The following is a 25,566-nucleotide window of genomic DNA, read 5'->3' as shown; positions in this document are numbered from 1 at the left end:
TCCAAGTGCTACCCGTTTCCGGTTTATTGACACTCAGATCACAGCACTTGCTTCCGACTCGCCCCGAAGTTCATGCTGTGCTCGGCCGGGCTCGGGCTTTCGGTGGAAGCTTTTCCAGGCAGGCGCGGGTCCCCTCCCAGGCGGTCACGTGCTGGGACTCCCCGTCGCCGCCCGAGCTCTCGGAGGCCCCGTGGTGGCCCTTCCGCGATCTCCAGCTCAGTCTAATTATCGCTGGTTACGCACAATTTATGTCTGAAGGATCAAGTTAAAAGTGTTTCAGGCGATCCCACGCCCAAGGGGATGAGCCAAACGAGAAAGTGTCCCTTTCAATTTTCTCATTTATTTCTCCCTTGCTAGTCTGTGCTCTTTTCTAAATTTCTCTTTGGAATAATAGATTCCAAGTTACCTTTTTTCAGCTTCGGATATTAAATGTGCATCTGCACCAGGTCACACACAGCACACGCCTTCCGGGGGCAGGGAGGGTGGGGAGGGGGCTGCCGTGGCCCGGGAGGAAGGCCCCCCGCTCTCCAAGGCCACTGTCACTGTCCCGGGAGCCGAGGAATCCCGCAGGATGGAATTTGCATTGAAACAAGCCCTGCGTTTGGCTTTCACGGGTTTTCACATCAAAGAGAAATGATGCAAAACACACTAGAACACTTTCGGGCGCTGTAGAAATGAAAAAGGCTTGAATATTTGAAAGCCGTGTGGAAAGCAGACTTTGGATTGTGGCCAGGCAGAGGTTATCAGAATATATGACTGGCTTCTCTTTTGTGAGGAGCAAAACGTAAGAAATTATTTTTATGGAATCGAAATTTCATCACTCGCTGATTTAGGTCTAATGCCTGTACCTGCATTGCCAGCTCTCAGCTAGTTTATCTTTAAAAAGAACATCTCAATTGGACTCGATAGGCTTTATTGAGAGGAAGAGAAATCCAGCAAATTGGCAGTCGCAGCTCATAAATCAGGCTCGCTCACAGGCGAGTGCGGGTCCACGTGAGTCAGCAACCGAATTGGGCGTCCTGAATTCATTCCAGAGCCAAAATAAGATGACATGGGTTTACGAGGGGGGGAAGCTGCCTTCCGTTGGGGAGAATCCACCTCCCCCCCCAAGAGTCGTCACCGCTCGTTAATAAAGCAAGTTCCATAATGACGTCCTCATGGATTTTTAAAACAGACCTCATGGTGTGGAGCGGTTTTAGGTCCACAGCAGAACTGGGGGAAGGCGCAGGTTTCCCGCCCCCCAGCCCTGGCCTCCCCCCCGCCCCCCGCCCCGTGCACACGCCCACCAGGTCCGGGGCGAGTCGGCGGCTCGGAGATGATCTTTCTCTGCTGCGATCGTTGGTGTTGGCGAAGCGGCTGCAGCATCGTCACACGTCAAACCTGCCTGGCCAGGAGGCGGGGGACCTCGGGGAACCCGCCACACGTATCTCTGTTTCCGGAACGAGCCAGGAGGCAGCGTCTTTGCCACGACTGTATTCACCGCCACCCTCGCTGCGGGGGGTTTGAGAGGGCAAGCGTGTCACAGGGGTCGGGCTCTGCGGAGCCGGGGGGCCGAGCTTGGCGTCCGCCCCACACGCCGGGACCCCTCGAGGTACGGGAAGCCTCGGGAGTGCGACCTACGTTCCCCGAACTTCAGCAATGAGAGCGCACCCTTCTTAAAGCGGACACAAATCGGAAGAGAGGGCGTCCTGGCCGAGTCTCACACAAGAAAGACCGGACCGCATGGCCACCGACCTTGCCGCAGGCGCCGAGCCTCCGAGCCCGAGAAGGGGAGGCTGGCGGTCCCTCTGCGGACCCTCCATCATTCGCTCTGGATGGACCGCGGGCTGCGTCCTGCCTGTTGGTCAAACCCCTGTGCTAAAGAGACGCTCAGCCAAAGGACGGCGGGATTATCCGCGCTCGCGTCAGACCGTCGGCCGAGGCCAGCACGCCCCGAGTTCATCCACGAAGGGACGCCTTCGGCACCATTGACATGCCATCCGTCCCGTCGCGGGGGCTTAGTCGCGTGGAAGCCGTGAGGAGAGCGAGTCTGGCCCCTCCCTGGTGTCGACGGGAGCCGCGTGGTAAATCTCCAGCGAGAGCGGGAGGCCTTCGGGCCCACGTGCTGCAAGGCGCCGGCCGATCAAGCGGCTGTCCTGTTAGGGGGGACTCTGGCCCGCGAGGACCCAGAGGCAGCCAGCAGGGCTCCGGGCGGACGTACCGGGTGAGGGTCTGGAACGCGGACATCGATGACGTGGTAACCCCCGAGGCCTGGAGACAGAGGGCGAGCCCCCAGGAACCAGCCAGCTCAGGGACCGGGGAGGCCGAGGCGGGCCGCCGCCTCCAGGGCGAAGGCCGGCTTCGAGCCCTGCGCACACGGCCATCGTCTCCGACGAGGACGTAGCATGCATGCGCTCTGTGGCTACTTCACAGTCCCAAATCCAAGTTTATTTCCAGAGGGACTCGGGGCTCTTATGTGAAATATTAAAATCACCAGAAATGGGGTTAGGTGACGATTCGCAGAACCCCAGGTCTGAAGGGCCTTCCCCCCGCCTGCCTTTCCTTGTCCGGAGTCTTCATGTCATTTTTAAAAAAAACTTCAGGACGTGTACGATTATGGCCTTTCCGGAGGATGCCTTCTAAGCGGCGGGTTAGTCGGAAATGGGAGAAAAGCTCTCGCGGGATGGGGTAGTGAAGAATGTCTCCCCAGAGGTTCCCCGAGTCCTTGACCCGAGCGCCTGCGAACGTCCCGGGGCAGCTTCGGCGGCAGACGGACAGCCGGTCCCAGCGGCAGACGGACAGCCGGTCCCAGCGGGCAGAGCCTGGGTTTCGCTTTAACTTCGTTCGCTTAGCGCCTGGGCGAGCTCCGCACACCCCCGGGGTGTGTCCTTGCCTGAACGAGACTCGGACGCAGACGGCCCGGGCCGGGCGAGGCGCGCGGAGGGCAACGTAAGGACCGTTCTCGCCGTCGGTTCCCGGCGTCCGCGGCGCTGCCGGAGCCGGAGCCGGAGCCGGAGCCGGGGCCCAGTCGGCGCCGCGTGAGCGCCGAGCGCGCGGTGCGGCCCAGACGCGCGTCCCCCGACCGCCCCACCGCGCTGCCCGGAACCCGGGACCCAGTCGTGCGACGGTTATTTCCCTCTGCGCCCGAGGGATACGGCCGTTCACGGGCCGCGGGCGGCGGGGTGCGACGATGCCCTTTGACCCAACCGTGAGCCCTTTAGCGGCGTTTTTGATGGTTTAATTCAACACAAAAAGCCCAACCGCCTTCCGTTCAGCATTTATTTGTAAAAATCACGTGTTTTTACCACATATGCTATTTCTGCATGGCGGTCGGAATGTTCTGTAGTCCTCTCTATTTAGCAAAAATGTAAAAAGTTTAACTGTTTGCCTCTTTTTTCCTTCTAGCTGAAGACAACAGTCTGTCTCAGAAGAAGAAGGTCACGGTGGAAGACCTCTTCAGTGACGAGTTCAAAGTTCACGACCCCGAGGCTAAGTGGATAAGCGGTGAGTCCCAGGTCCTACGGGGGAGTGGGGAGCCCTTCCCCCCGACTCCCAGCCACTGATTGACAGCCAGGGGCTCCCGCGTCCGCCTGTCCCTGCCCAGCCCACGGTTGCTACGGCGATCATCTCGTTATCATTCCCAGAAAATGCGGTAAACGGGGCTGCGCCTCCGTGAGAAACGGGGCCTCTGCGTCCCCTGCCCACTTCATCGTTGCTGGACAGGGATGGGGTGTGTTGCTAAGCAACGGCAGGACGGGGAGAGGCCCTGCTGAGCTGCCCTCGCGCCCCCTTCACCCCCCGTCACGCCACTCCGGCCGCCCGTCCTGCTTGCTGGGGGGGCCAGCGGGCACCAAGCAGATCCTTCTAGAACGCTGCCCGGCCGTCGGAGCAGTGCAGCCTTGTGCACAGAAGCATTCATCTTCCTCTCGAACTTCGGTCTGGGCGAAATCTGCTTTTCTCATTTGGGTGGGTTTTCTTTTTAAAAACAAACGAACAAACACAGAATTGGAGGCAAAAGGAAGTAGGTTCCCGATGCGTGTTTCGGTCCGGGCTGGAATCCGCGCCCTCCGCTTGGGCTGGAGATGGGTCTGAGTGCGGGGAGGGGGGAGGCACAGAAGCCGCTCGCCGCCGTCCACCGCGGCGCCGCGCCCCGGCTCGCTCTGCATGTGCGTTTGGTTTCCGCCTCCGTGGATGCGCGTGGAAAGCAGGCCTCGGGTTCGACCGTTCAGCGGCCTGCCCGACGTCCAGTTCAGATCCCGGCTCTCGTAACGAGCGAGGCCCAGAGGGGCCACCACGCGACAGGTCCGGGGCCGCGGAGCCGGTGGGCGGCACAGCCCGTCTCCCTCCAGACGGGCCGCGTCTCGCCCTTCCCGCTCCGGCTTCGCGGAGCCACGCGGCGTTGCCTTGCCGCCGCGCTGTTCCTGGAATGCCGCCTGCGCTTCAGGAGCTCCAAGACGCAGGCTCTCCGCCCTCCGCCCTCCGCCCTCCGCCTCTCCCTGAGGCCCCAGCCGCTCCGTGGTCCTGTCCCGCGGTTTCGGTGTCAACGTCTGGTCTGGTCTTGGACTGGCGTATTTAAAAATGAAGCGGACGGGTCTCCAAGGGAACAGGCCCTGTAGAAGGGGAGGGAGGAGAGCGGGGCCTCGGGAATTCCAGGCTCGCGGGGATCCTCGCGCAGCCGGGCCGCGGCCTCTCGCGTCTGACGTCTGACGGGGGAGTGAGCCTCGCTTCTGGCTTGAAGGGCGCTTGGCCTGCTCGCGGTTTGTGTCTCCCCGCCACGGGGACAGGCGGCAGGTGCCACAGCGTGCTCCGGGCCTGGCCTTGGGAGCGAAAGGTGCTTACTCTCCGCGTAAGGGCCGCAAAGTAGAGTTCTGGAGACAAAGCGGCAAGCCACCTGCCGCAAAACGCACAGAGGAGAAAGACCATCATCCCCTTCTCCTGAGATGGCGCTTCGGAAATGGGGTGTAAATTCCCTCTTACAGGCTGGCTGGGAGGGCAGAGACCAGACCCCCGGAAACGTGTAAGCCTGGAATGTCAGTCTGCACTGAACCCGGGCTGGGCGAGATGATAAGGAGAGGAAAAAGAGAGGAGAGGAAGGGAGGGGAGGGGGGTGGAGGTGGAGGTGGAGGAGGAGGGAGAGAAAGGAACAGAGGAAGGGAGGGAGGAAGGAAGGAGGGAGGAAGGAAGGAAACTGGCGGGAGGCAGATCTGGGCATGAAACAAGGGGCGGAGCTGGGGAACACTAAACCAGGGCCCCGGGATTCAGAGCGGGTCAGGGGAGGCCCCAGAAAACGCCACGAAGTGTCCAAATGAGACAGCTGTGTGTTTTATTCGGGTGCCATAGTCGCACGCTCGGCCTCACTCAGCATTCCGTATGCAAAAAAAAATAAAAGAAAAAAACGGCGTCCGCAAGGATCCTGGGGCACAAGAGCGCACGGCGTGGGCAGGGCCCTGCGCGGTGGCCTGCGGGGTGTGCCTCGCACGAGCTCACCTGCCGCCGGGGAGCGGGGCTGTCGGGGGCGCGCTGGCCGTCCCGCTGGAGGGCGCGAGGCGGACACTTCACGCACATGGAGTTGAGAGTTAATGCAGGCAGTTGAGGGGGGGCCTTGCGCCCGGCAGGGGGGGGCCCCGCCTGCCCGCTCGGTGGGTCAAACGTGTCCGTCAGCACTGCCCGCGGCGCCGAATCGACCCGCCCCGGGTCAGGCGTTTCTGCAGGAGGGGCCTTCCTTCGCCAAGGCCCACGCGCTTGCGAGGTAGCCGGGTAGTCAGGTCCGCTGGGGCGAGCGGCGTGCCATCCAGAGGGCGGGGACCCGGGGCTCCCCCGCGCGCCTCGTAGCTGCCCCCCGGCTCCCCTTACACCCGTCTCCGCCCCGGCCTTTCTTCTTCTTCTTGCTCCCTGAGGATGTAGGAGCTTAAACAGCGAGCGAAGTAACTGCAGTGATTAACCGAGACTTCGTAATTGATTTTTACAAATACCATTAAGAATTCATTTATTTCTCACACCACGAGTGTAAATGTTAGGATCCGGGGAACGATTACTACACATTCATCAGACCATTGAATGGTGCGGAGCTGGGGCGGTATCGGAGCGTGCGTTCATTCGACTCGTGTTTATCGAGAGCCCGCGACGCCGCGGGCAGGTTGCTGGGCCCAGGTAAGCGACGGGCCTGTCCCCGGAACGTGTCCTAGTGGTGGACATGGGGGCCACCGCCGCCCGCTGCCCCCACCGCCGCCGCCGCCGCCTCCCCGTCCTCCTCCTCCCCGTCCTCCTCGTCATCACCTCAGATCATCGTCATCGCCACCATCACCAACAAATCGTCGCCGCCATCATCGTCGCCGACATTATTGCATAATTATTTACCGAAGGGTTCCCATACCGTAACCTCTGGATTACACATATTAAATCGCTTATTCTCACAGCCTCATCATTCCCGTTTTACAGATGAGGACGCTGAGGCTTCGGGTGTTTGAGTGACTTGACCGATATTGCACAGTTTGTCATTAGCAAGGTTTGGACTTGAACCGAGGTCCCCCTGAGTCTTATAAACTGGGTAGAACCCAGGTCTCCCGTCTCTAAACAGTTTCTTTCATGACCTCACCAGCTGCACTGAGCGTTTTAGCCAAGACCGGAGGTGTGAATATTTAAAGATTATTGCCATCTCTCAAATTCTCTATGCTAACATCCCTTATTCCCATCTTGCCTGCCAAACTAAAAAAAAAATCCAAGTTTTGATAAAAAATGGAGTGATTCCCCATGGAGAAAGTGACTTGCTCTCTTTTTTCGTGTGTGCACCTTAATCACGAAAGTTAACGAATGCGTCTTGGGTTTAATATTAGAGTTAATAGTCTAGAACTAATATACTTTGTCAGGAGGAAATGTGTTGGAGTTCAGTTTCTCCTCACCCATTGGTAAGCGAGAGACTTAATTTTTCAAATCTGCCGCTCCCGGAAGTGACCGCCACGGCAGCCTCCCAACCCCCGAGCGTCCCGAAGGCCCCCGGGCGCCCGTCACATGCTCGGTGCAGCCGCCGGGGCAAGTCCCGTGCGGTCCGTGCAGGGACCGACGACCTCGGAAGGCTGGCCTTGAACTTCCTCCCGCAGAGGCGCACGGTGCAAACGTGTCAAACGTCCTGTTCTCTCCTCAACCCTCGGACCTTCCTCCCCGCCTCCTCCTCAGCCGACCCCACCGCGGGCGAGCCTCGGATGGCTCCCATCGTCCCGACCGCTGACCGGCCAGCGAGCGCCCCTCCCCACACAGCCACAGGGACCCCGCCGCGCCCGCTGGCATTCTGGAGGAATCCTTGCAGGAGATCTTTCTTCTCTAGGAGCCCACGCTTCGTCTCCGTGCGAGGCTATTCCCACTGTCTTATTTCTCTCAGCTCGACATGCACGCAGCCCACCCCGATCCACAGTCTCGCCTGCCACCGCTCGGCTCCCTTCTGGTTCTCCCCCCCTCCGCAGGAGGAGAGAAGCCCTGTCGTCTGGCATCGAGAAGCCGATTATTCCTCGTGCTGTTTTAGGGCCACGGACGCCGCCCACGCCCTCACCGCCGCCCGACCGCGTCGCCCGCCTCGGCCTCGGCCCCGTCCTCACTCCCGGCGTCTGAGCCCGAAGAGCCGTCGCGCAGGCCGGGGGTGAGGCCCCCTTTCCGCCCCGTGTGCCTGCGTCACGAGGGCGGTCTGCGTGTGTGTACGCGTGTGCGCGCACACGCGTGAGTGTGCTCTCTGGAGAAGGGGCCGTGAGCGAGAAGCGCATGTCGCTCTTCCTCCCCGGGGAGGCCGACACTTTGCGGGACGTTACGGGGTCGTCCTGGGATTGTTCCCGAGGGCTCCCCACAGCGCTCGCCTCCTCCCGGTTTCCTGCCCAGTGGGGCAGACGGGCAGGGTGGGCCTGGAGGCGCCGTCGGAGTGCGGGCAGGCGATCCGCCACCGGCCCCGCCCGCAGTGGCCGGAACACTGTCCCCCCCGCCCCAGCCCCGCCACCCCGGCTGCGACTCGCCAGTCTCGCTCCGTTTTACCCTCAGCCCCCTCACGGGAGCCCGCGACATTCCGCGAGTCCGTTTCACTGCAGCTGCTGAGCCCAAGGGCACGGTCCCTCTGCGTGCTCTTTCTGGAACGTTCTCTTTAAAGCAGGCTGGGACGTGCCGCCCGTTAGGCTCGGCATCCTTGATCGTGGTGACCCTCGCCGAGCACCGACATTCTCATTTATTATTTCAATTAAAGTGTGCTGCCAAGCCTTTAACCACACCAGCCTCTACAAGAGGCTAATTAATTATCATCGACATTTTCACCAACATCGATCACCTTCTTAATTAATAAAGAATGAACCGCTTGATCTCGTCCATACTGAGGATGATCCCCCATGACCCGTGAAACCCCGGCCCACGGAGCATCTGATTTGCATTCAGGTGCTTGTGTACCTACGTCCCTGTCGCCCTTGACAGCGAGCTTCTCAGGGCCACGGTGACGATTCCCTTTCGCTCACAGCCCAGGGTGTCCGGCGCGTGGAAAGGTCTCCAGGAGTATCAGCCGGATCACCGCGTGGCTCCGAGGTCGGACGCCGGGAGGGTTCTTGGAAAGGACTCGGTCGCTGGGTTTTCAATCAGTAAAGGATAACCGGGTTTTTTATTTGCTGTAACTCTTGGTGTTTTGAGAAATTACACGTACGTTTGTAACGACTAATTTGCACCCCACCCTATTTCCCTGCTTCGGGAGGGACCATCTGCTGGATGGTGAAGGCAGCCGGGCCCCTGGGTTTGTTCACACGCACAGACGTTTCCTCGCCATTCACGGGTTACGTGCGAAACATGCCAGACACTGCGCCAAATTCTTTCCACGCACTACTGCCATTAACCACGGGACGGCAGACACGGGGTGTCGTCTCCACGTGGCCCAAACGTCCCCAAGGCTTCCAGCCGCGTGGGGTCAGCCGGGAGCGTAACGCGAACCTCCGTCCACAGAAAACATTTTCTGAGGATTCCGAGAACTCCCAGTGCGAGGCCGTTAGTTTCGGCATCGTGAGGTTGGATCCTGCGTGCGGCGGGGTCCGGGGCCGTCTCGCGAGGACGAGACGATGTCCCCGGGGCCGTTTCTTCCCCCCCCTCAGGACCGGCCAGCCCCAGCTCCTCAGTGTGGGCCTCGGCCACGCCCCGCGCACACTGTCCCCTCCACTGTCACTGGTCTCCTGGGGGCCTGGGGTCCTGCAGGTCCCAGCAGAAGGCCCCGCAAAGACGACTGCCTGAGAAGTGCGCCGATGAGCCCGGAAAGAACGACGTTGCTGGGTTATTATTTCTAGGACTGAAAGGAGCTTCGTGCGTTGTACTTGTTTCAACCTCCCACTTTGCCGGGCAGAGGCGCACGAATCCGGGCCAGGTGCGCGGGGCCGACCGGTTCCGAGCCGGGATGCTAACGGGCGGGTTCGCGCAGACCCCACGCGCTGCCCCCTGGTCCTCGCCTCCAGCGGCCCATCCGGGGGAGAGAGCAGAGACCGGGAATGCGTCGTCCACGTCCCATCCGAACCGCCTGACACGCGAGCTGCGCGGTGAGGCCGCACACGCGGTGTGCACGCAACCTGCACACGCACACGCACGCGTGATCCGAGCGGGAGGCCGCGCCGTGCGCCCCGCCCGCCGAGGTCACGCCCGCCCTCCGTGGGAGGCGACTGTCCATCCCCGACTCCCCCCTCGACGACGCCTCGCGGTAAGGTGGGTCTTCGCTGAACTCGCCACGCCGAGGCTGCCCGTGTCTCCTGAGGCGGGGAGAAGGTGGGGGGGGTTTGCAAACTCGGCGTGGGGCCACGGTCGCCAGAGAGCGAGGTCCAGCGAACGCGCGAACGGCTCGTGGATGGGAGCCGCTCGCTTCCCGCCGAGGCCGCGCCCCGCGCCCCCCTCGGGAAGCCGTTCGGAGGCCTGGGGGTCGCGCAGAGGTACCGGGCGCGGCGTGAGCTTCGTGCGGGGGACGTGGGTGTGTTGGGTACGGCAGCACCTAAAGCGTCGGTTCATTTTTACCTGCTTGGTTGTGCCGGGGGGGGGGGGGGTTGTGGCTGGACCCCCACACCGAGTGCAGGGCCCAGGACGTGCTAGTCGGGGGCGCGCACAGGTGAGCACACCGCTCGGTGCTCGAATGGGCCGGGGACAGAGCAGTGCGGACAGCCGCGTCCGATCCCAGGGGGCGGTGGGAGGACGGCGCCCAGAGCGGGCCTGGGGGAGGGGGGCGGCGTGCGGGCCCTCCGTGCACGCGCCCACCCGAGGGGCTGCTCCTTCTGGCCCGCGCCCCGCCCTGCCAGCCCACGGCCCGCCCCCACGCCCAGGCCCCGCCCTCCCGGCCCCGCCCCCCGCCCAGGCCCCGCCCTCCCGGCCCCGCCCCCCGCCCAGGCCCCGCCCTCCCGGCCCGCGCCCCGCCCCCCCACCCCGCCAGTCCCCAGGGGACCAGGATGCACACCCCACGCTCCTGGCTGACGGCTCGATAACATGGACAACAAAACGCCGATTCTCCCCAGTTCGCCCTGCTTGCCGGCATCCACGACCTCGACCTACACTCGCTTCCCCCTTGGTGTGAAAAGCCTCAGCACCCAGCAGAGGATTTTGTGGCACAGTGCCCTCCGGTGGCCGAGGGTGCACATGGCACCCACGGCAACCGGGCTATTTTCAGGCTGGCTTGGGGGGCTGACGGCGAGGCCAGCGTTTCAAGAGGCTTATGCTTCCGCGGCCCACGCGCAGGTGGCATCTGGGTAGCGAATGAGCCCGGAGACAGATGCGCTCTGGCCGGGCGACCGCCGTGTGCCTGAGCGCCGACCCGTTAATTCGCTTATCATTAATATGTAATGTTACCTCGAGTGTAAATTTAGCTGCCTCTCATTTATAATAGCATTAGCCAGGCGACACATGACCATTTGGGCCAGAGCAGCGCTTTCTGCCAAAGCCGAGAGCCTCGGTAATTATTTTTTTAATGTATTTAGGTGTGATACGGCCGAGCTATGAGTCCAGGAATAGATTGAGTGGAAGAATCAACTCCTGGGACCTAATTTCTGTGAAATATGACCCTCAGCTCATCTGCCTTTTTTTTTTTTTTTTGGCCCAAGAGATCATTACAGCTCAAAAGCTCAATACCATATTTCCGAAAATGGAAATTAAATATTGCCTCTAAAAATAGCCTTTCTTAGCTAACAGTATCCAAATTTATCTTTAAAATTTTAGCTAGCTTTTGGTTAAGAAGACACCATAGTAAATGGAAACGAACCAATATCAATTTTTTTTTTTTTGCTTTGGAAGCATTAAAGTTAGATGAGGTCTCGACGCTCGGGGCCCGTGGGTTTAAGCGCCCGCCGTGCGTTGCTGGGGACGGGGGGCATGCGAGGCTGGGACCGGCCCTCACGGTCGCCGAGCCGGGGGAGATTTTCGTAGTCTGGGGAGCGAAGGGCCGTCGGTCTGTGGGGAGTGGAGGAACTGGCCCGTGTCACCCCCGCGGAGTCGGAGCCCACGTGCGCCGGGGCCGCGAGCTCCGTGCTGCCGCGTTCCGGTCCCCGCGTCTGGAAAGGCTCAGCCCTGGCATCGTGGAGACCGCAGCTCGGGCCCCGCCTCACCCCACACGCCGCTCGCCGCCCGGCACCGCCGCGTGGCCCATGACGGCTCTGTGCCGACCCCGAGGCCCGGCGTTCTCACCTGAGGTCTTCTCACGCCGCAGGGTCCTGCCGGCCGCGCCCATCGCACCTGGCGGCCAGGCCTCCGCACACCCCCTCCCCACGATGCCCCTTGTTTTCGGGGACCTGGACAGGAGTCAGCATCGGGGGTTCCCAGAAACCCCGGCCAGGTCTCGTGGGGCGTGTCCCTAAGTGGCAGTTTTCTGTGGTCCTTCATCGTGAGACTGGAGCCTCGGGTCCGGGAGGAAGGCCACATCACGCAGGGCACGTGCTGCCCACGCGGCTCTTGGGGTCGCCGTGACCCCCTGGCCGAGGCGGCTCTGTCAAGTTTCTCCCCCACCCCCCTTTCCACTCCGTACGTCTTGGACAGAAGTCACTGCGCGCAGCCCACCTGCGGGAGGCGGGCGGCCAGCGGCCACCTGCTCGGAGCACCTGCAGGAATCACGCAGAAGTCTGCGTCTGTACCCAGCCCGTATTCACGCCTGCATCCTTCCCTATACCGCAGGGACTCGTACGCGCTTTACATATCGAGCTATAATCCGGTGCTGCCGTTCTTCTCCCTCGAGTGTCTGGCTCCGTCCTCCGGGCACCTTTCAGCTCTCCTCAGCGCCAGGCCACCACCGTGCGGGGTTTCCCCTCCCTCCTCCCCCTCCCTCCTCCCCCTCCCTCCTCCCCCTCCCTCCTCCCCCTCCCTCTCCTTCCCTCCCTCCCTCTCCTCCTCCCTCCCTTCCTCCCTCCTTTCCTTCCTTCCTTTCTTTTTTTCTTACGATTCTCCGGGATGCTACAAGCCTATCTGTTGTCCCTTCCCCGGCCTCAAAATTAGCCATGTCTCCAAGGAGCCCTGGTTCCTTCCGTTGAGTAATGTATCAGAAACCGCATCTGTCCCAGCCGACACCGGGGCATCGTCCCTTCTGGGCCGTCCTCACAGCCGACAGGGTGAAGAAGGACACGCGTGAGTGTGAGTGTGAGTGTGAGTGTGAGTGTGAGTGCACCTGTCTCCGCGCCCACCTGTCTCCGTCTGCGTCTGTGTTAAGCGAAATGCAGATCGCGTCACCTTGATGTCTCGACGTGGAACTCCCAGCTGTCTGTCACATGCCACCTGCACGCACACGCGTGTGTGTGTGTGCGTGTGCGTGTGTGTGTTATAGCAGCATCAGTGACAATAGTCGAAATGCGGAAGCGACCGAGCGTCCGTCAGCACAAGACGGATAAGCCCCACGCGGCACCCGCGCCCGACGGCCTGCTGTTCTTCGCCCTCAGCAAGCAGCGAACTTCCGACCCTCACGGCAGCACGGTGAATCCACGGTGAATCCCCGCGGCACCGGGAACAGTGAAGCGAGCCCGGCAGTAACGCACAAATGCCACGCTCCGCCGCCCGGGTTCCGGTGGCGGAACCAGCCTTGTGTGCTCGGGGTCAGGCCCGCTCGGCCGCGCCGCGCGGTGCCCTCCTGGTTTCTGGAACACGTTCGCCAACACTGTGTCCAGGATTTTTGTGTTTTTGTTCGCACGTCGCATCGGCCTCTGCTCTTCTCGGGACGTCTTTGCTCTGTTTAAATCAAGGCTCATCCTGGCCTCCTAGAATGAGCCGCAGAGGCTTCTCTTCTCTTGCATTTTTTTTTTTTGACTGTCGTTTTGCCCATCTCTCTCTCTCTCGCTGGCCCTTCCCGGCTTCCTGCTCTGTGCCCAGAGACCTGACTGTGCGCGCGACCTTGAGCCAGCGACGGGGTCAGTGGCGAAGACACTCCTTACGTCACCGGGCTGGTACCACAACAGAAGGAGACGACGTGTGCCAGGCGCTGGGCGCGCACAGCCAGGCCTCTGGGCACAGAGCAGGAAGCCTGCCCGTGTGCGTGGGGATTCGCGGCAGCCACGGAGCCGGGCTCGGTCGCGGGTGCTTTCTGCTCAGAGGTCGGACACGCTCTTTTTAACTGACACGACCATCGTGAAAACTCCTCGAGGACGTGCGAGCAGGTGAGAGGGGAGCTGCAGAGACCCGGAGAAAAGGAAATTACCGCATTCGTCGTCAAAAGGGGCAGGACGTGGCAAACTTCTAGAACGGACCCGCAAACGTGCGGAGCATCCTGCGACCTACGTCTCGATGTGACTGAACGAACGTTCCGTTCTCCTCGCTGTTGGCGGAGACCCTGTTACCATCCTGCCCCTGCGCCGCGTTGATAGCTTGTACACTTCCGGGTGAAATCGGTTTATTCAAACACGAATTGGTAATATAATTTTCCTCATGCTGTAAATGATCCTAACGGAATTTGTTAAAACATTTGAATGATGAATGCGACGTAATCCTCCGGATCTATGCTGGGCTGGCGCTTGCCGGACCTGTCACGCGCAGGCCCGTGATTCTCCGGGGACCTGGAGTCCAGTCACACAAAACTGGTCCAGTGACTAATGATGGGAGTTAAAAGCCAGGGAGGTCTTTGACAGAAAGCTGGAGGTTTTTTTTTTTTCCCCCTAAAATCATTGCACCCAATTCATAAATACTATACATTTTTCTTCTAAATTATGTATGCTTTTAAACATCATTGTGTTTTAACTGTCCAGTTAATGGAAAAAGCCTTTAAATCTGTGGGACAGATTCTTTATAATGGCTATCAGAAAATCCACCCACAGAAATGACTTTTTTTTTTTTCGGTCTCTATTCCTGGTGAACCGAAGTGCCCCGTGTACTTTTATGTGTAATGTTACATAAAACGCTTGAAGCGAGGTTGTGTTATTTTTCAGGATAGAATCACCGATAATTCTCATAGTCATTTTTCCTTCACACTTGGTAGCTTCCAGGCACCGCGACACATTCCTAAAGCTTTGGCTGTTAAAGTTCCTTGCTCCCAAGTACAAAAAAAAAAAAAAAAAAAAAGAATCATCTGGTAAAATCGCAGCGGGGTGTGTGTGTGTGTGTGTGTGCGCGCGCGTGCACAAGCCACGTGCATCACGTTGGGGTTTTCCGTCATCCATCAACAGAAACGTGGTCGAGTAGAAAGATGTCACTACCATATCACGCTGAAAGGGAAAAAAATAGGCCCCAAAGCTGACAGTGGTGTCTCAGGGACACTGACCGTCCTCTTAACCTTCTCAGTAACAAGGATCCCCCCCCCCCGGTGTGTACATTTCCGGTTGCCACATGACTGTCACGCCCTGTTGGAGGAAACGGGGCCGTTTTTCCTGCCGACTCTCGGCGTCTCCTGCTCGCGCCCCTGTGGCCGTGGCCCGCGCATGGCCCCGTGCTTCGCGATTCCTGTGACTCCCGCCTGGGCACAGCCGCCCGACCGGGCCAGAGCTGACTGGCTGTGTCCTCTTTGAGGAGGTCGTCGTGCTGCTGTGTCACGGGCCTCGGGGACGGGGAGCGTCACCCACTAGGAGCTGCGAAATGCCGACGTCCTAATCCATCAACCTTTTGCATGCGACGGCCGGTTCTATAAGGCGCCTTCACCCTGGGGACGCAGTCGTGTAGGAAAGAAGGGACACTGTCTTGAAGCTTCCCTTCCTCTCTATGGGTTTTTAAATTGTGTTGACTTAGGGGCCTCCCCCAAAGACGATTAGCTCAACACGTCACTTCCTTTGTATCATCTTAAGTTCGCGGTTAGTGAGCTTTCGTCCACGGCCGTTATTCTTATCCGTGCGTAATTGTCACACACACACACACACACACACACACACACACACACACACACCGGAGGGTGACAGGCTCCTCGGCTTGGCTTCTGCGCCATTTCGGCGTGGTCCTGGGAGGCGTCAGCACCTTCCTTGCTGACTAATATCATTCCCGTCTTAAACCCGGACTCAGCCAGTTGCAGAAGGAACCCCGATTTCATCTGGCGCAGAGGGGCATCTCTGGACTGCACCGTGAGCGGGTCGGGGATCACAGATCGCGTCGTATATTTTATGATCAACATATGGACGTTGACAGTTGAAGGAAATATAGGCGTGCGATGTCTCCTCAGAACAGACGTGACTACAAACAAATCATATCTGAGAAGAAGATAAAATGAGCAATAATGGACTGTTGTTTCTATTGGCAGTAATTTAAAACTCAACGGAGATAATCATGAGAAAAATCAAATTTACTCCACGTATTATGTGCACTATTTGTTTCAAAAATTAAAATCTATTTATATGCAAAGGTTCTTTCTGCTATTTATATAAGCAGGGATTAATATACTCTTCAAAACCAACCAGCATATACAAATTGTACTTGGCAGTGAGAACTAAATTATCTCAGTTGTTGCAAAATCTATAGTACCATGAAATGCCACGGCATTTTTGAATTTTTCATAATGAGCGAGACCTCTGAAAGCTTTCTAAAAAGTGCATTTTCGTCAAGCAAAAATAAGCCACACGTAAAGTCAGCTGATCTATGATACTCAGAGTAAACAACTGGAATTTTATCTTACATTTGGAGGAATGAGTAAAGTAATTTGTCTCATTGCCGTGTATTTTCATATCAATTTGGAGACACAAAATGAAATGAAAAATAATCGTTTTTCTTGTGCTGGCTGCCGGCGCAGCTTATTTCTGTGTTTATAATGCTTTTCTGCTTTGAAGGATTACTACAGTATGCAGAACAAGCAGGTCAACGTCGTGTTTCAAATGCAGAGCGCTGGCGACTTGGCCTAAGAAAAACACCTTCGGGAAAATCCTCCCGAAGAGTCTCGCGCTCTGTGTCTCGTCGTGTCCCCAGGGAGCGTGGCTTCTCCATTTTGTCCCCCTGTCCTCGTAGCCTTCGGAGGAACGTCACGCTCCCCTGAGGTCAGCGCGGTGATGGGGACAGAGGCGCCGTAACGGAATCTCACGAGGGGGCGCGCAAGGTGTAATTCGCGAAGACCGCGCGTCCATCCTCACGCCCGCCCGCGCCCCTCGGCCCAGAGCGGCGCCCCAACACCGTGGGCGGGAACCCACTTCTTAGTTCACGTTACGTCGGATCGCTGGCGAACCAGACTCGCGATAGTGTTAATTCGTCGGGTGCGTCCTGCCTTTTCTTAGCGCCCAGTCACATGCCCGGCATTATGTGAGGGCTCGGGTAGGAGATCGGTGAGGTTTGGCTTCTTCCCTTGAGAGTCGCGCACTCCAGCGGGGGAGACAGAGAGCATTAGACAAAGCAGCGTTCTGTGCTGGGCCGGACGCGGACGGGCGCCGTGCGGGGCGTGAGCGGGAGAGACCGGCTGCCCCGCAGAGGCGTGTGCGGCCCCGCAAGGGCGGGGACTTCGTGCCGAGCCCAGAAGGGCCCCCCCCCGGCAGGAGGGCACAAGGGCTTCGCGGGCAGAGGCAGCAGCCAGAGCACGCGGAGGGGCATGAAGGCAGGGCGGTGGCCGGGCTGCTCGCCGGCGGGCGACGGACCCAGGCAGGAACGCCGGGGCCCTCGGGCGTCAGACGCGGGGTTCAGCCGATGTGTCTCCCCCCGAGGAGCCAGAAACAGAAACAGGGAAAGCTTTGACTGGGAGGCGTGGCCCTGTGTGCGGACAGCGTGGGACTGAGAGGCAACCCCGTGGTCCACGAGGGGGGGGGGGGCGACTCTCAGACCCCGGGCAGGACGCTGGGAGCGGAGAGTGAGAGGTGGCTCCGGAAGCCTCCAGCAGGTGCGGGTGGCAGGTGGAAGACGGGAGGCAGAAAGGGGACGGCGACGACTCCAGTCTCGTGCAGCGGCGAGAGGAGCAGCCGCCACGCCCCGCGAGCTCGCCGCGCCAGGCGGTGCCCCAGGCGCACACGGGAGCTACGCGCACTGGGCCGCGGGGCCCTCTCGTGGCGGCGTAAGGGATTCCCCATTGCCTTACCTAGTCTAACGCCGAAAGCCGTTTACAAACAGCAAAACGTCGTTCGGTCATAAAAGCTGCAAATCACCGGGAAGACGCGAAAATTCTGAACTTGCCTTAATCTAATAAAATAGACACCAAACATATAAAAACAAAACTCTACAGGAGAGAAATAACCCATCATGGTGGATTTTAACATAACATTTTTTATTTATCTTTGATTCCAAAATTTCAGCCTCTTGTTCTTCCTTAAGGAAAGGTGATGCAGATAAAGAAAAATTAGCTCTGAAAGAGGCAATTTAGCAATACGACCAACGTCGTTAACTTAGTGAATGTGCACTCGGACTAGAAGGAAAGGAGATGGGTAGAGGAGAAAAACATATCGGCCCAGCGATGGCTGACGATTTGATGGAGACAGAGATTTGCAGATGTGAGACGCTCAGGAAGCACGAAACGAAACAGACAGAGAAGCCGAGGCCAACGGCATCGCAATCAAACTGTCGAATACCACAGAACGCAAATGAATCTTGAAAGCAGAAAAAGAAAATGCATGGAAATGACATGCAAAGGCAAACAATTCGATGAATAGATGAATTCGGTTCTAATGACTTCGCATTAAAACCCATGGCAGCCGGACAAGAGTAGAACAGAATTTCAAAATGCCCAAGAGTAAACGAAAAACCTATCCATCTAGAAATCTCTGGTAAGAGAAAACGGCCTTCAAGAATGTAAGTTGATTGGCTTTCAGCCAAAACCAGGGTAAAGGAAATGGTTGCCAGCAGATCGTGCCACCAGAAAGCCTCGAGGAAGTTCTTCGAGCAGTCGGAAAATGATATTTGATGGAAATTCAGACCCTTGGTAAAGAATTTGAAAAGTCAGAAATGGTGACTAGTGAGTAAATGCAAAAGTCATTTTTTTCTTTTTGACCTTTTCTTCTTAATTTCTTTATAAACCTTATACTGTTATAAATAATGATCATAACATTACCTTGGGGAATAAAATATGTTGATGGAAAGCACGTAATTCTAAGATCATGGCGCTGGGGACGAGATTCGACAGATTCCTCTGTGTTATGGGAAGTGGTCCATTCGGTCTTTGTAGACCGAAAAGATAAAGATATATATTATAACCCCTAGGACAACCGCTAAGAATAAATGCGAAGAAATACAGCAAAAAATAGAGAAATTAAAATCCTAAACACATTTAAGAATAAAATAAAAGCCAGGTAAGAAGGAAGGAATGTAGAGGAGACGAGGAGAAAACAAACCAAACAAAACAAACAAACAAACAAACAAACAAAACGGAAAAAACCCACACCAAACCCCGCTTATCTATCGCTTCATAAAATGCGCAGATGGTACATTTACCAGCACAGGACAGACCGTATCGCAGGCCACAGAAATGTCGTCATGAGTTATAGCAGGCTGAAATCATTTGCAGGGGATGCTTCCAACCAGTAAATTTAAATTAAAAATCTATAAAGATAAGATTGCCGGGGTGACTTGATGTATTCAGAAATTAAACAACACGTTTCTAAATATTCGCTGGGCCAAGCAGACGTTTCGGGGAAAATTAGAAATAATTGGAATCAAATAATAATCTAATTCAAAGTTTGTGAGATGTGGCTAACACCATCCACAGTGGGCAATTTTTAGCTTTAATGGCTTTATTGGAAAAGATGAGAAATGACCCCAAAGATCTGAGCTGCCACCTTGACGAACTAGAAAGGGAATAGAACAGTAAGGCCAAAGCAGTTCGAAGGAAGGAATGGAGCAGAGAGGGCGGAAGGGAGAGGACCACCCCGTCTGCATGAGGCCAGTGCGCGGCGCTTCCCAGGGCCGCGTGAAATGCGCTTCTCGCCACGCGGGCTCGGGGCGCCCGTCCTCCCCCGGGGAGGGGGGCTGTTCCCCTGGCCCTCCCCGTGCTCCGCGCCCCGCGCCCCACCTCTGCCCGACACAGCTACCCTCCCATCCCTACGGCAACGGTTTTCTTAGTCTGTTCTCCGCATCCGCTCTGCGTCCTACTCTAGAAGATCTAGCACATTCTAAAGCTCTGCGAGTGCCTGTTTTCTACGTCCGTGTGTAGACTAGAGATGAGATTCAGAGAGGAGCCTCGCGTGAGGGCGTTTGAAAAGGAGCAGACTCTGTCTCACCACATTTAAAAGCTCCTGGGGTGAAATGCAGGATTTATTTATTTATTTTTTTCCAGAAGGAGTCTGTTCCGTTTACAGACGTGTCTGTCGGAGGCTTGGTGAGTCCCTTCCTGTTTCATAGTTTTTTTTTTTTTCATTTCTTCTCTCGTAGATAATGAATTCATCTACCGAGAACGGAAAGGGAGCGTGATACTCCGGAACGTGGAAACGAACGTGTCTACGGTGTTGATAGAAGGCAAAAAAATCGTAAGTGCCCTCTTCGCGGAGCAAGGCGGGTTCCGCGTTCGCGCCTGCAGGCCAACAAAGCAGAAAATGACTTGGGCTTTCGGCTTTCAGCGTCACCAAGCGGAGGCCGTGAACTTGCAATACGACAGGCTGAGCCACGATAGATAATGTGAAATTGAAACCACACTCACTTAATAAGGCGAAAGCCCAGTCTCTTTCCGTGTTCGAGAAATTTCTCTGGGAACAAGTGTCGCAGCTCACATATAATTGGAAGATAAAGTCCCGAGGCTTTGCACATTTACGGGACGGTCGCAGCCACACATGGAAAGTAGGTCGGCGGGGCTTGCTCAGTCCCGTTTGTAAAAATAAACCTGTCTCCACATGCGCGGGGAATGCTTACTCCGATGACGGTAAGTGACGTTTCTGCTTTAAAACGACCACCCGGTCCCTAGATTGCTGTGTGCTATGATCCGGGAAAACCTGTTTTCTGAGCATTTAAATGGCATTAAGAGTTGAAGTTTGCGTACAGCTAAAGTTATATATTCAAAATCAATTTAAAGAGAATGAGCTATTTTTTTTTAACACAATATGCGTTCTCAGTGCCGTGAGGAACACAGGTGCAGGGTGCGGGCAGGTGCACAGCCTTGTCCCGTGTGCTGCGCAGGTGGAGAAACGAAGCCATGATCCAGCCCAGGGTGGTCCCAACGGCCCCGCTGTGAACCGGAGACGCAGAGCGCCCAGAACTCTCTGGCCGGGCGGCAGAGGGGACCACAGGGGAAAACCAGCCGGCCGTCTGGCTTGCGGATAAGGATCCTGAGCCCAGAGTGAGCGAAGGCGCTTCCGTGGTCCCGCAGGTCCTTTGTGACGGGGTGACCGTCCCACAGGCCCAGAAAGGACGGCCCGTCTCTAAACGGCCCCGTCCGCACCCCCGGCACCAGGCGGCGGCTCGGCCTTCTCCCTCCTTGGGGACTTGCGCTTGACGTTTAGGACCTGTCATTGCTTTCCGGTCTGGCAATCGCTTTTTCTTAAAAAGTAAAAACCTCGTTGAGGTTTAGTAACACACGGATCCCGTCCACCGTGTAGAATCAGGCGTCCCCGGTCCCTAGGCCAGGGACCGGCACCTGCCCATGGCCTGCGAGGACCCGGGCCGCACCGCAGGAGGTGAGCGGCGGGCGAGCGAGCGAAGCTTCACCTGCACCTGCAGCCGCCCCCGGCGCCGGCATCGCCGCCTCGGCCCCGCCTCAGACCCTGGGGCGTGAGATGTTCACGGGAGCCCCGGGCCCCGTTGGGGGCCGCACCGCGGCCCGTGCCCCCGATGGTAGCTTCGCAGGGCTGTGTTAATCTGAGCCGACTGCACTTGGCCGTGAGACACGGGAGCGTGCGAGCCACCTTCGCCCTCGAATCCCGAGCTCCCGGCGGGTCGGAGACGGTGCCCGAACGCCATGCGACGCGGCGGCTCCGGGCACACGTGAGGGAGGGAGCCCCGGCCCGGCGCGGGGTCGGCGGGCTGGTCCCTTAGCCGGCCGCTTCCCCCTGAGACGCCACCAATCTGCTCACGTCGCGAGCGCTGCCTGAGCGCCCACGTGCCCGGGACGATCGGCACTCGTCACACCCACGTCTGGCCTCGGCGCCACACACACCTGCGGGAAGGGGGAGGAGCAAACGGCCTTCGGGGGCCCGCCACGGACGCGGGACGCGGGAGCCCTGGGCTGGAGGGCCGAGGAACCCTTTCCTTCTTGGCGGCTCCTGCAGCCAGCCACAGACGTGCGCCCTCCGTGGGACCAGCCGTGGGGCGCCTGTCCCCGCTCATGGCCGCGACCAAGTTCTGAGGAAGAGAAGCACCAGGGTGTGTGGTCGGCCCCCCGGCCCTGGCGGGGACAGTGGCCGGGGACGGTGGCAGCAAACGTGGCGTGGGGCTCTGTGTCGTCCCCGCTCGGCCCTCTGCCTCCTGCTGCCGCCTCCTCTCCTTATTGGAAATCCAGAAGCTTCCGGACCGTTCATCGCTGCAGGCGATGTCAGGAAAGGGTGCACGTGAGGCCGGCCACACTTTCTCGGCAGGTCCGTGGACCCACCTGGACCACCGGAGGGACGAAGACCAGACAGCAAGTTACTAAGTTCTCCCTGCGACCTCAGCCTCCCGCCTCCGCTCCTGGGGGCTCTCAGCCGCTCCCCACGCGAGGTCACCTCAGGGAGCCCCAGCCCTTCGCCTTCAACGTCCTCTTGGCTCCTCGGCGTCCGAGACTGGCTCTCTCCTGGGGTGCAGTCAGTGGAAAGGGTGCGGACGGAGGCCGGCGCGCGGCCGGCCTGGGAGGAGAGCGTTCGCGCCGGCGGGGCGGGCGCCTCTCGGTGCGAGGGTGCCATCTCGGCGCCCGCCTCCCCGGGCAGAGCGGCACGCCACCCAGTGGTGACAGGGCCTCGGGCGGCTCAGGGCTCAGGCCGGATGGGGGCGGGGATGGTGGACCCCAAGCAGGACAACATGGAGGACGAGCAAGTCAGCGTGATGGGGGGCGGGGTCCCCACACCTCGCCTCTGGCTCCGTCCCTGCAGGAGCTGGGGCTGGGCTCACACCGATTTCTACAAATAAAGAAAAAAAGAAACCCAAACCAGCCCTCACTTGTATTACATATTCGACCATCCCAGGCATTCCAAGACATTATATGTTACTCTCATTATTCTCATTTCCAAACAATTTAAATGTGAAACATTGTATTTTGTTTGTATCCTTCTGCAAGAATCTTTTGTCCACAAATTAGGGAAGGTCTTTATGATATTATGTAGCCTGCTTTCTTCCCTGTAGAATGAAACACTGTGACTATATCTCATGCTCAAAACATGTCCTTGCATATTTGGACACTGGCTGTCCAGTTCCTGAAAAATCCCACGAAGCTTTGCTGAGCAGAACGCCGACTTCTTCCTTCCCAACCTCCTCCCGCCTCTCTTCTCTCCCTAGCTCCTTTGTTTTTGTCTATCTTTCTTTTCTTTCTCTCTCTCTCTCTTTCTTTCTCTCCCTCCCTCCCCAGTAGAAGTGCATTTAAAATGAACTTAATACATTTTGCTGAGCTTAATTAGACTTCACAGGGACTGTAATTCTTTTAGAAATTTAGGACCTTCTCTCCACGCCTTCTAAAACTATGTAATGGAACAAAAAATCTCAGGACGAGGTGTTTAGCTTTTGCTGGAGAGTCAGGTATTTAAGGCTGGAACAGTCTGAAGACGATGTCTTCAAACCCTTCCTTTCTCAGATAAGGAAACCAAGAAGGTCCACAAGCAAAGCTTTGGTCCGACCTCACTTGCAAGGCTGGTGGCCTGACAGCCACTGTGCTGGCCTGTGACGTGGATGCTGTCTGTAGCCTTTTCACTGATAACGCCAGTGGGGACAGGTGTTGTTTAAAATGGCCCCGGTGTTCAGAATTCAAGATTAGTAAAACTATTTTTGCAGTTTGGATCATTCCAGGGAATTTTTCATAAGGAAATAAGCTAAAAAGAAAGAAAGAAAGAAAGAAAGAAAGAAAGAAAGAAAGAAAGAAAGAAAGAAAGAAAGAAAGAAAACTGAAGCTAGAGAAATAAGTAAATAAAAATAGATGAAATATCATGTAGCTATTAAAATAATGGTTACAAAGGGCATATGGTAATGAGAAAAATAGTTACTGTGTCATATGGCATTAACACAAAAATACAATGTTGCACTTACACTTTAACAACTATAAATACCATCGGTATGTATTGAAAAGGCCAGTGAGTGAACGTTGAACTATCAAAATAGCTCATCTCGGTGAGTGGTAAAATTTTGTATATTATTTTCCAGTTTGGTGATTTTCGTAACGTCCTTTTCAGTGCCATTTGCCCAATAATTTTAATCACATTTTTAAAAATTCAGCCTTACATTTCAAAGAGATTAAGCATCTTCCAATGATGAGGATGTAAGGAAGCTTCTGGAAATAGTTAGAAGTGAAAACAAGTGAATTTTTTTTAAAAGCACCCTGTTATTCTTCCGTCAGGTTTTCTCACTTTTTACATCTGTACTTGTTTTTGTGACTAATCTACTTGTATTAATCACTTATTTAAATTACTAAATTAACATGCAAATCAAATCTGTTTGTTTCTCTAGTTAAGTCCCCTTTTGATTTTACATAATCATTACGCTGCACAATTTGAATTTTTATCTCAGTGTCTAAAAATTCATGAATTCTGCCTCCTCACAGAGAGGGACATAATTACAAGTATTATTAGACCCATTCCAGAATCAAGGAGAGAAGCGAGGGGCCCTTTCGCGCCTCAGAGGAAGTCCAGAATTTGGCCGAGATGAATCCTTGAGACCACTTTTTTTTTTTAACTTCATCCAGGATATTTGCCTTTCGCCTGAATCTCGTCTGACTTCATTTTCTAACTCATTTAATTTCCATCAAGCACTCCTGGTGCCAGTGCTCTCAGGGCTGGAGGAGGGAGAAGTTTGCTGTCCTGGGGGGTGTCCGCCGTCTGTCCTCTGCAGAGCCCACCGCAGCGGCTCGGGACCCGGGCTCCCGCGCGCCCCCCACCCCCGGCCCTCCCGGTGGGAGAGCCGTCCTGACATTTCTATTCCGTGCTGAAGGTCCCGGCCGCTGGACCCGCGGCTAGAACAGGTGCTGAGGCCGGAGCGGGCGGTGTGGCCGGCAGACTCGGCCACCCCGCGGCGCCACGCCGAAACCGTGGGGGAGAGCGGCCGCGTTTTCTGTCTCTAGCCGGGAGGGCAAACGCCGGTGCCCACCATGCCCCGGGGGACGGTGGTGTTTGACCCACAGAGTGGTTTCTTACAGACTCAAATCCAGATTTCTGGCTTCTCTTGGAAAAAAAAAAAAGGAAAAGCTGGCAGCGGAAAGACCTTGTTTTCTCGCAGACAGCAAAATTTGGCTGGCAGAGCAGGGTAGCAGCCGGCCGGTCCCCATGGCGACCACACGTGCCGGCTTCTACCCAGGCCGACCTCTGCGTTCCAAACCCCTCTAGTCCAGGAACAAAGGGATGGACTAAAAAGGCACCGTCTCCCGCAAGGATGATGTTATAAGAGCCGTGGCATTGTCCCCAGAGCTGAGTGTGTTTCTCTGGTTCTCTCCATTCTCTTTGTCCCTATGTTTTTTTTTCCTCTTTTTCCCCTTGTGTGTCAGATGGTCTCTTTCTTTTTGTTCTTTTTTCTTCCTTTTCCTTCTTTTCTCTCTTCCTCCTTTACATCCCCTACTTCTCTTTTTAAAAGAATAGAAAACAAAAGTATTTCTTTACTTGATCTTATTCTAATTTTTATTTCAAAAGCTGTTCTGTTTTTAATTTTTCAAGTAGGTGAGTATAATTTTTATACCTATGTCTGGAAAGATATAAAGTAGCAGCTTAATCTTTCCGGACCCAAAGCCGCTGTTCTCTGTCGCTGAAGGGAAGTCTGATGTAAATGCTTCTGTCACACCTGCACTCTGTCACTTGACATTAAATGAGTGACTTCTCCAAGCAAGGCCCTGGGCTAGACAAGGTGCATGGGGAGATATAGGGATTAATAAAACAGTTTTTACTCTTGGGTAGCTTTTAGTCTAGATTGAAAAGAAGTAACCATTTGAATGAAACATATTCTGCACTGGAAGTACCATATGCCATGGGAACATCGTAAGGAACAGAGAAAAAAAAAAAACTTAAAAAAAAAAAACTTGAAGAGACCCTCAGTGATTTGTCGCATGACATGAAGTGATCTAACATACTCATTACGCAAGCCCCAGAAAGACAAGAGAGAGAAAAAGACAAAACAAACTTTCAAAGAAGTAGTAACTGAATGTTTACCAAACTTGATACAGTAACTCAATAA

General features: G+C 56.4%; 1 protein-coding gene across 5 annotated transcripts in view; it reads left to right on the top strand.

The window, feature by feature from the left end:
- DPP6 (dipeptidyl peptidase like 6) overlaps positions 1-25,566 on the top strand; it is a 320,383-nt gene that overhangs the window by 214,578 nt on the left and 80,239 nt on the right. For all 5 annotated transcript variants that reach the window (XM_036230619.1, XM_036230620.1, XM_036230618.1 and 2 more), the window contains exons 3-4: positions 3,385-3,483; positions 19,675-19,769. In XM_036230619.1, coding sequence (XP_036086512.1) covers positions 3,385-3,483; positions 19,675-19,769 — 194 coding nt within the window. The remainder of the gene's footprint in view (positions 1-3,384; positions 3,484-19,674; positions 19,770-25,566) is intronic.

This window comes from Rousettus aegyptiacus, unplaced genomic scaffold (genome assembly GCF_014176215.1).
Source record: "Rousettus aegyptiacus isolate mRouAeg1 unplaced genomic scaffold, mRouAeg1.p scaffold_m13_p_13, whole genome shotgun sequence".
Classification (NCBI taxonomy): domain Eukaryota; kingdom Metazoa; phylum Chordata; class Mammalia; order Chiroptera; family Pteropodidae; genus Rousettus; species Rousettus aegyptiacus.
The sequence above is the reverse complement of the archived record's forward strand: the minus strand, read 5'-3'. Positions and strand labels throughout refer to the sequence as shown.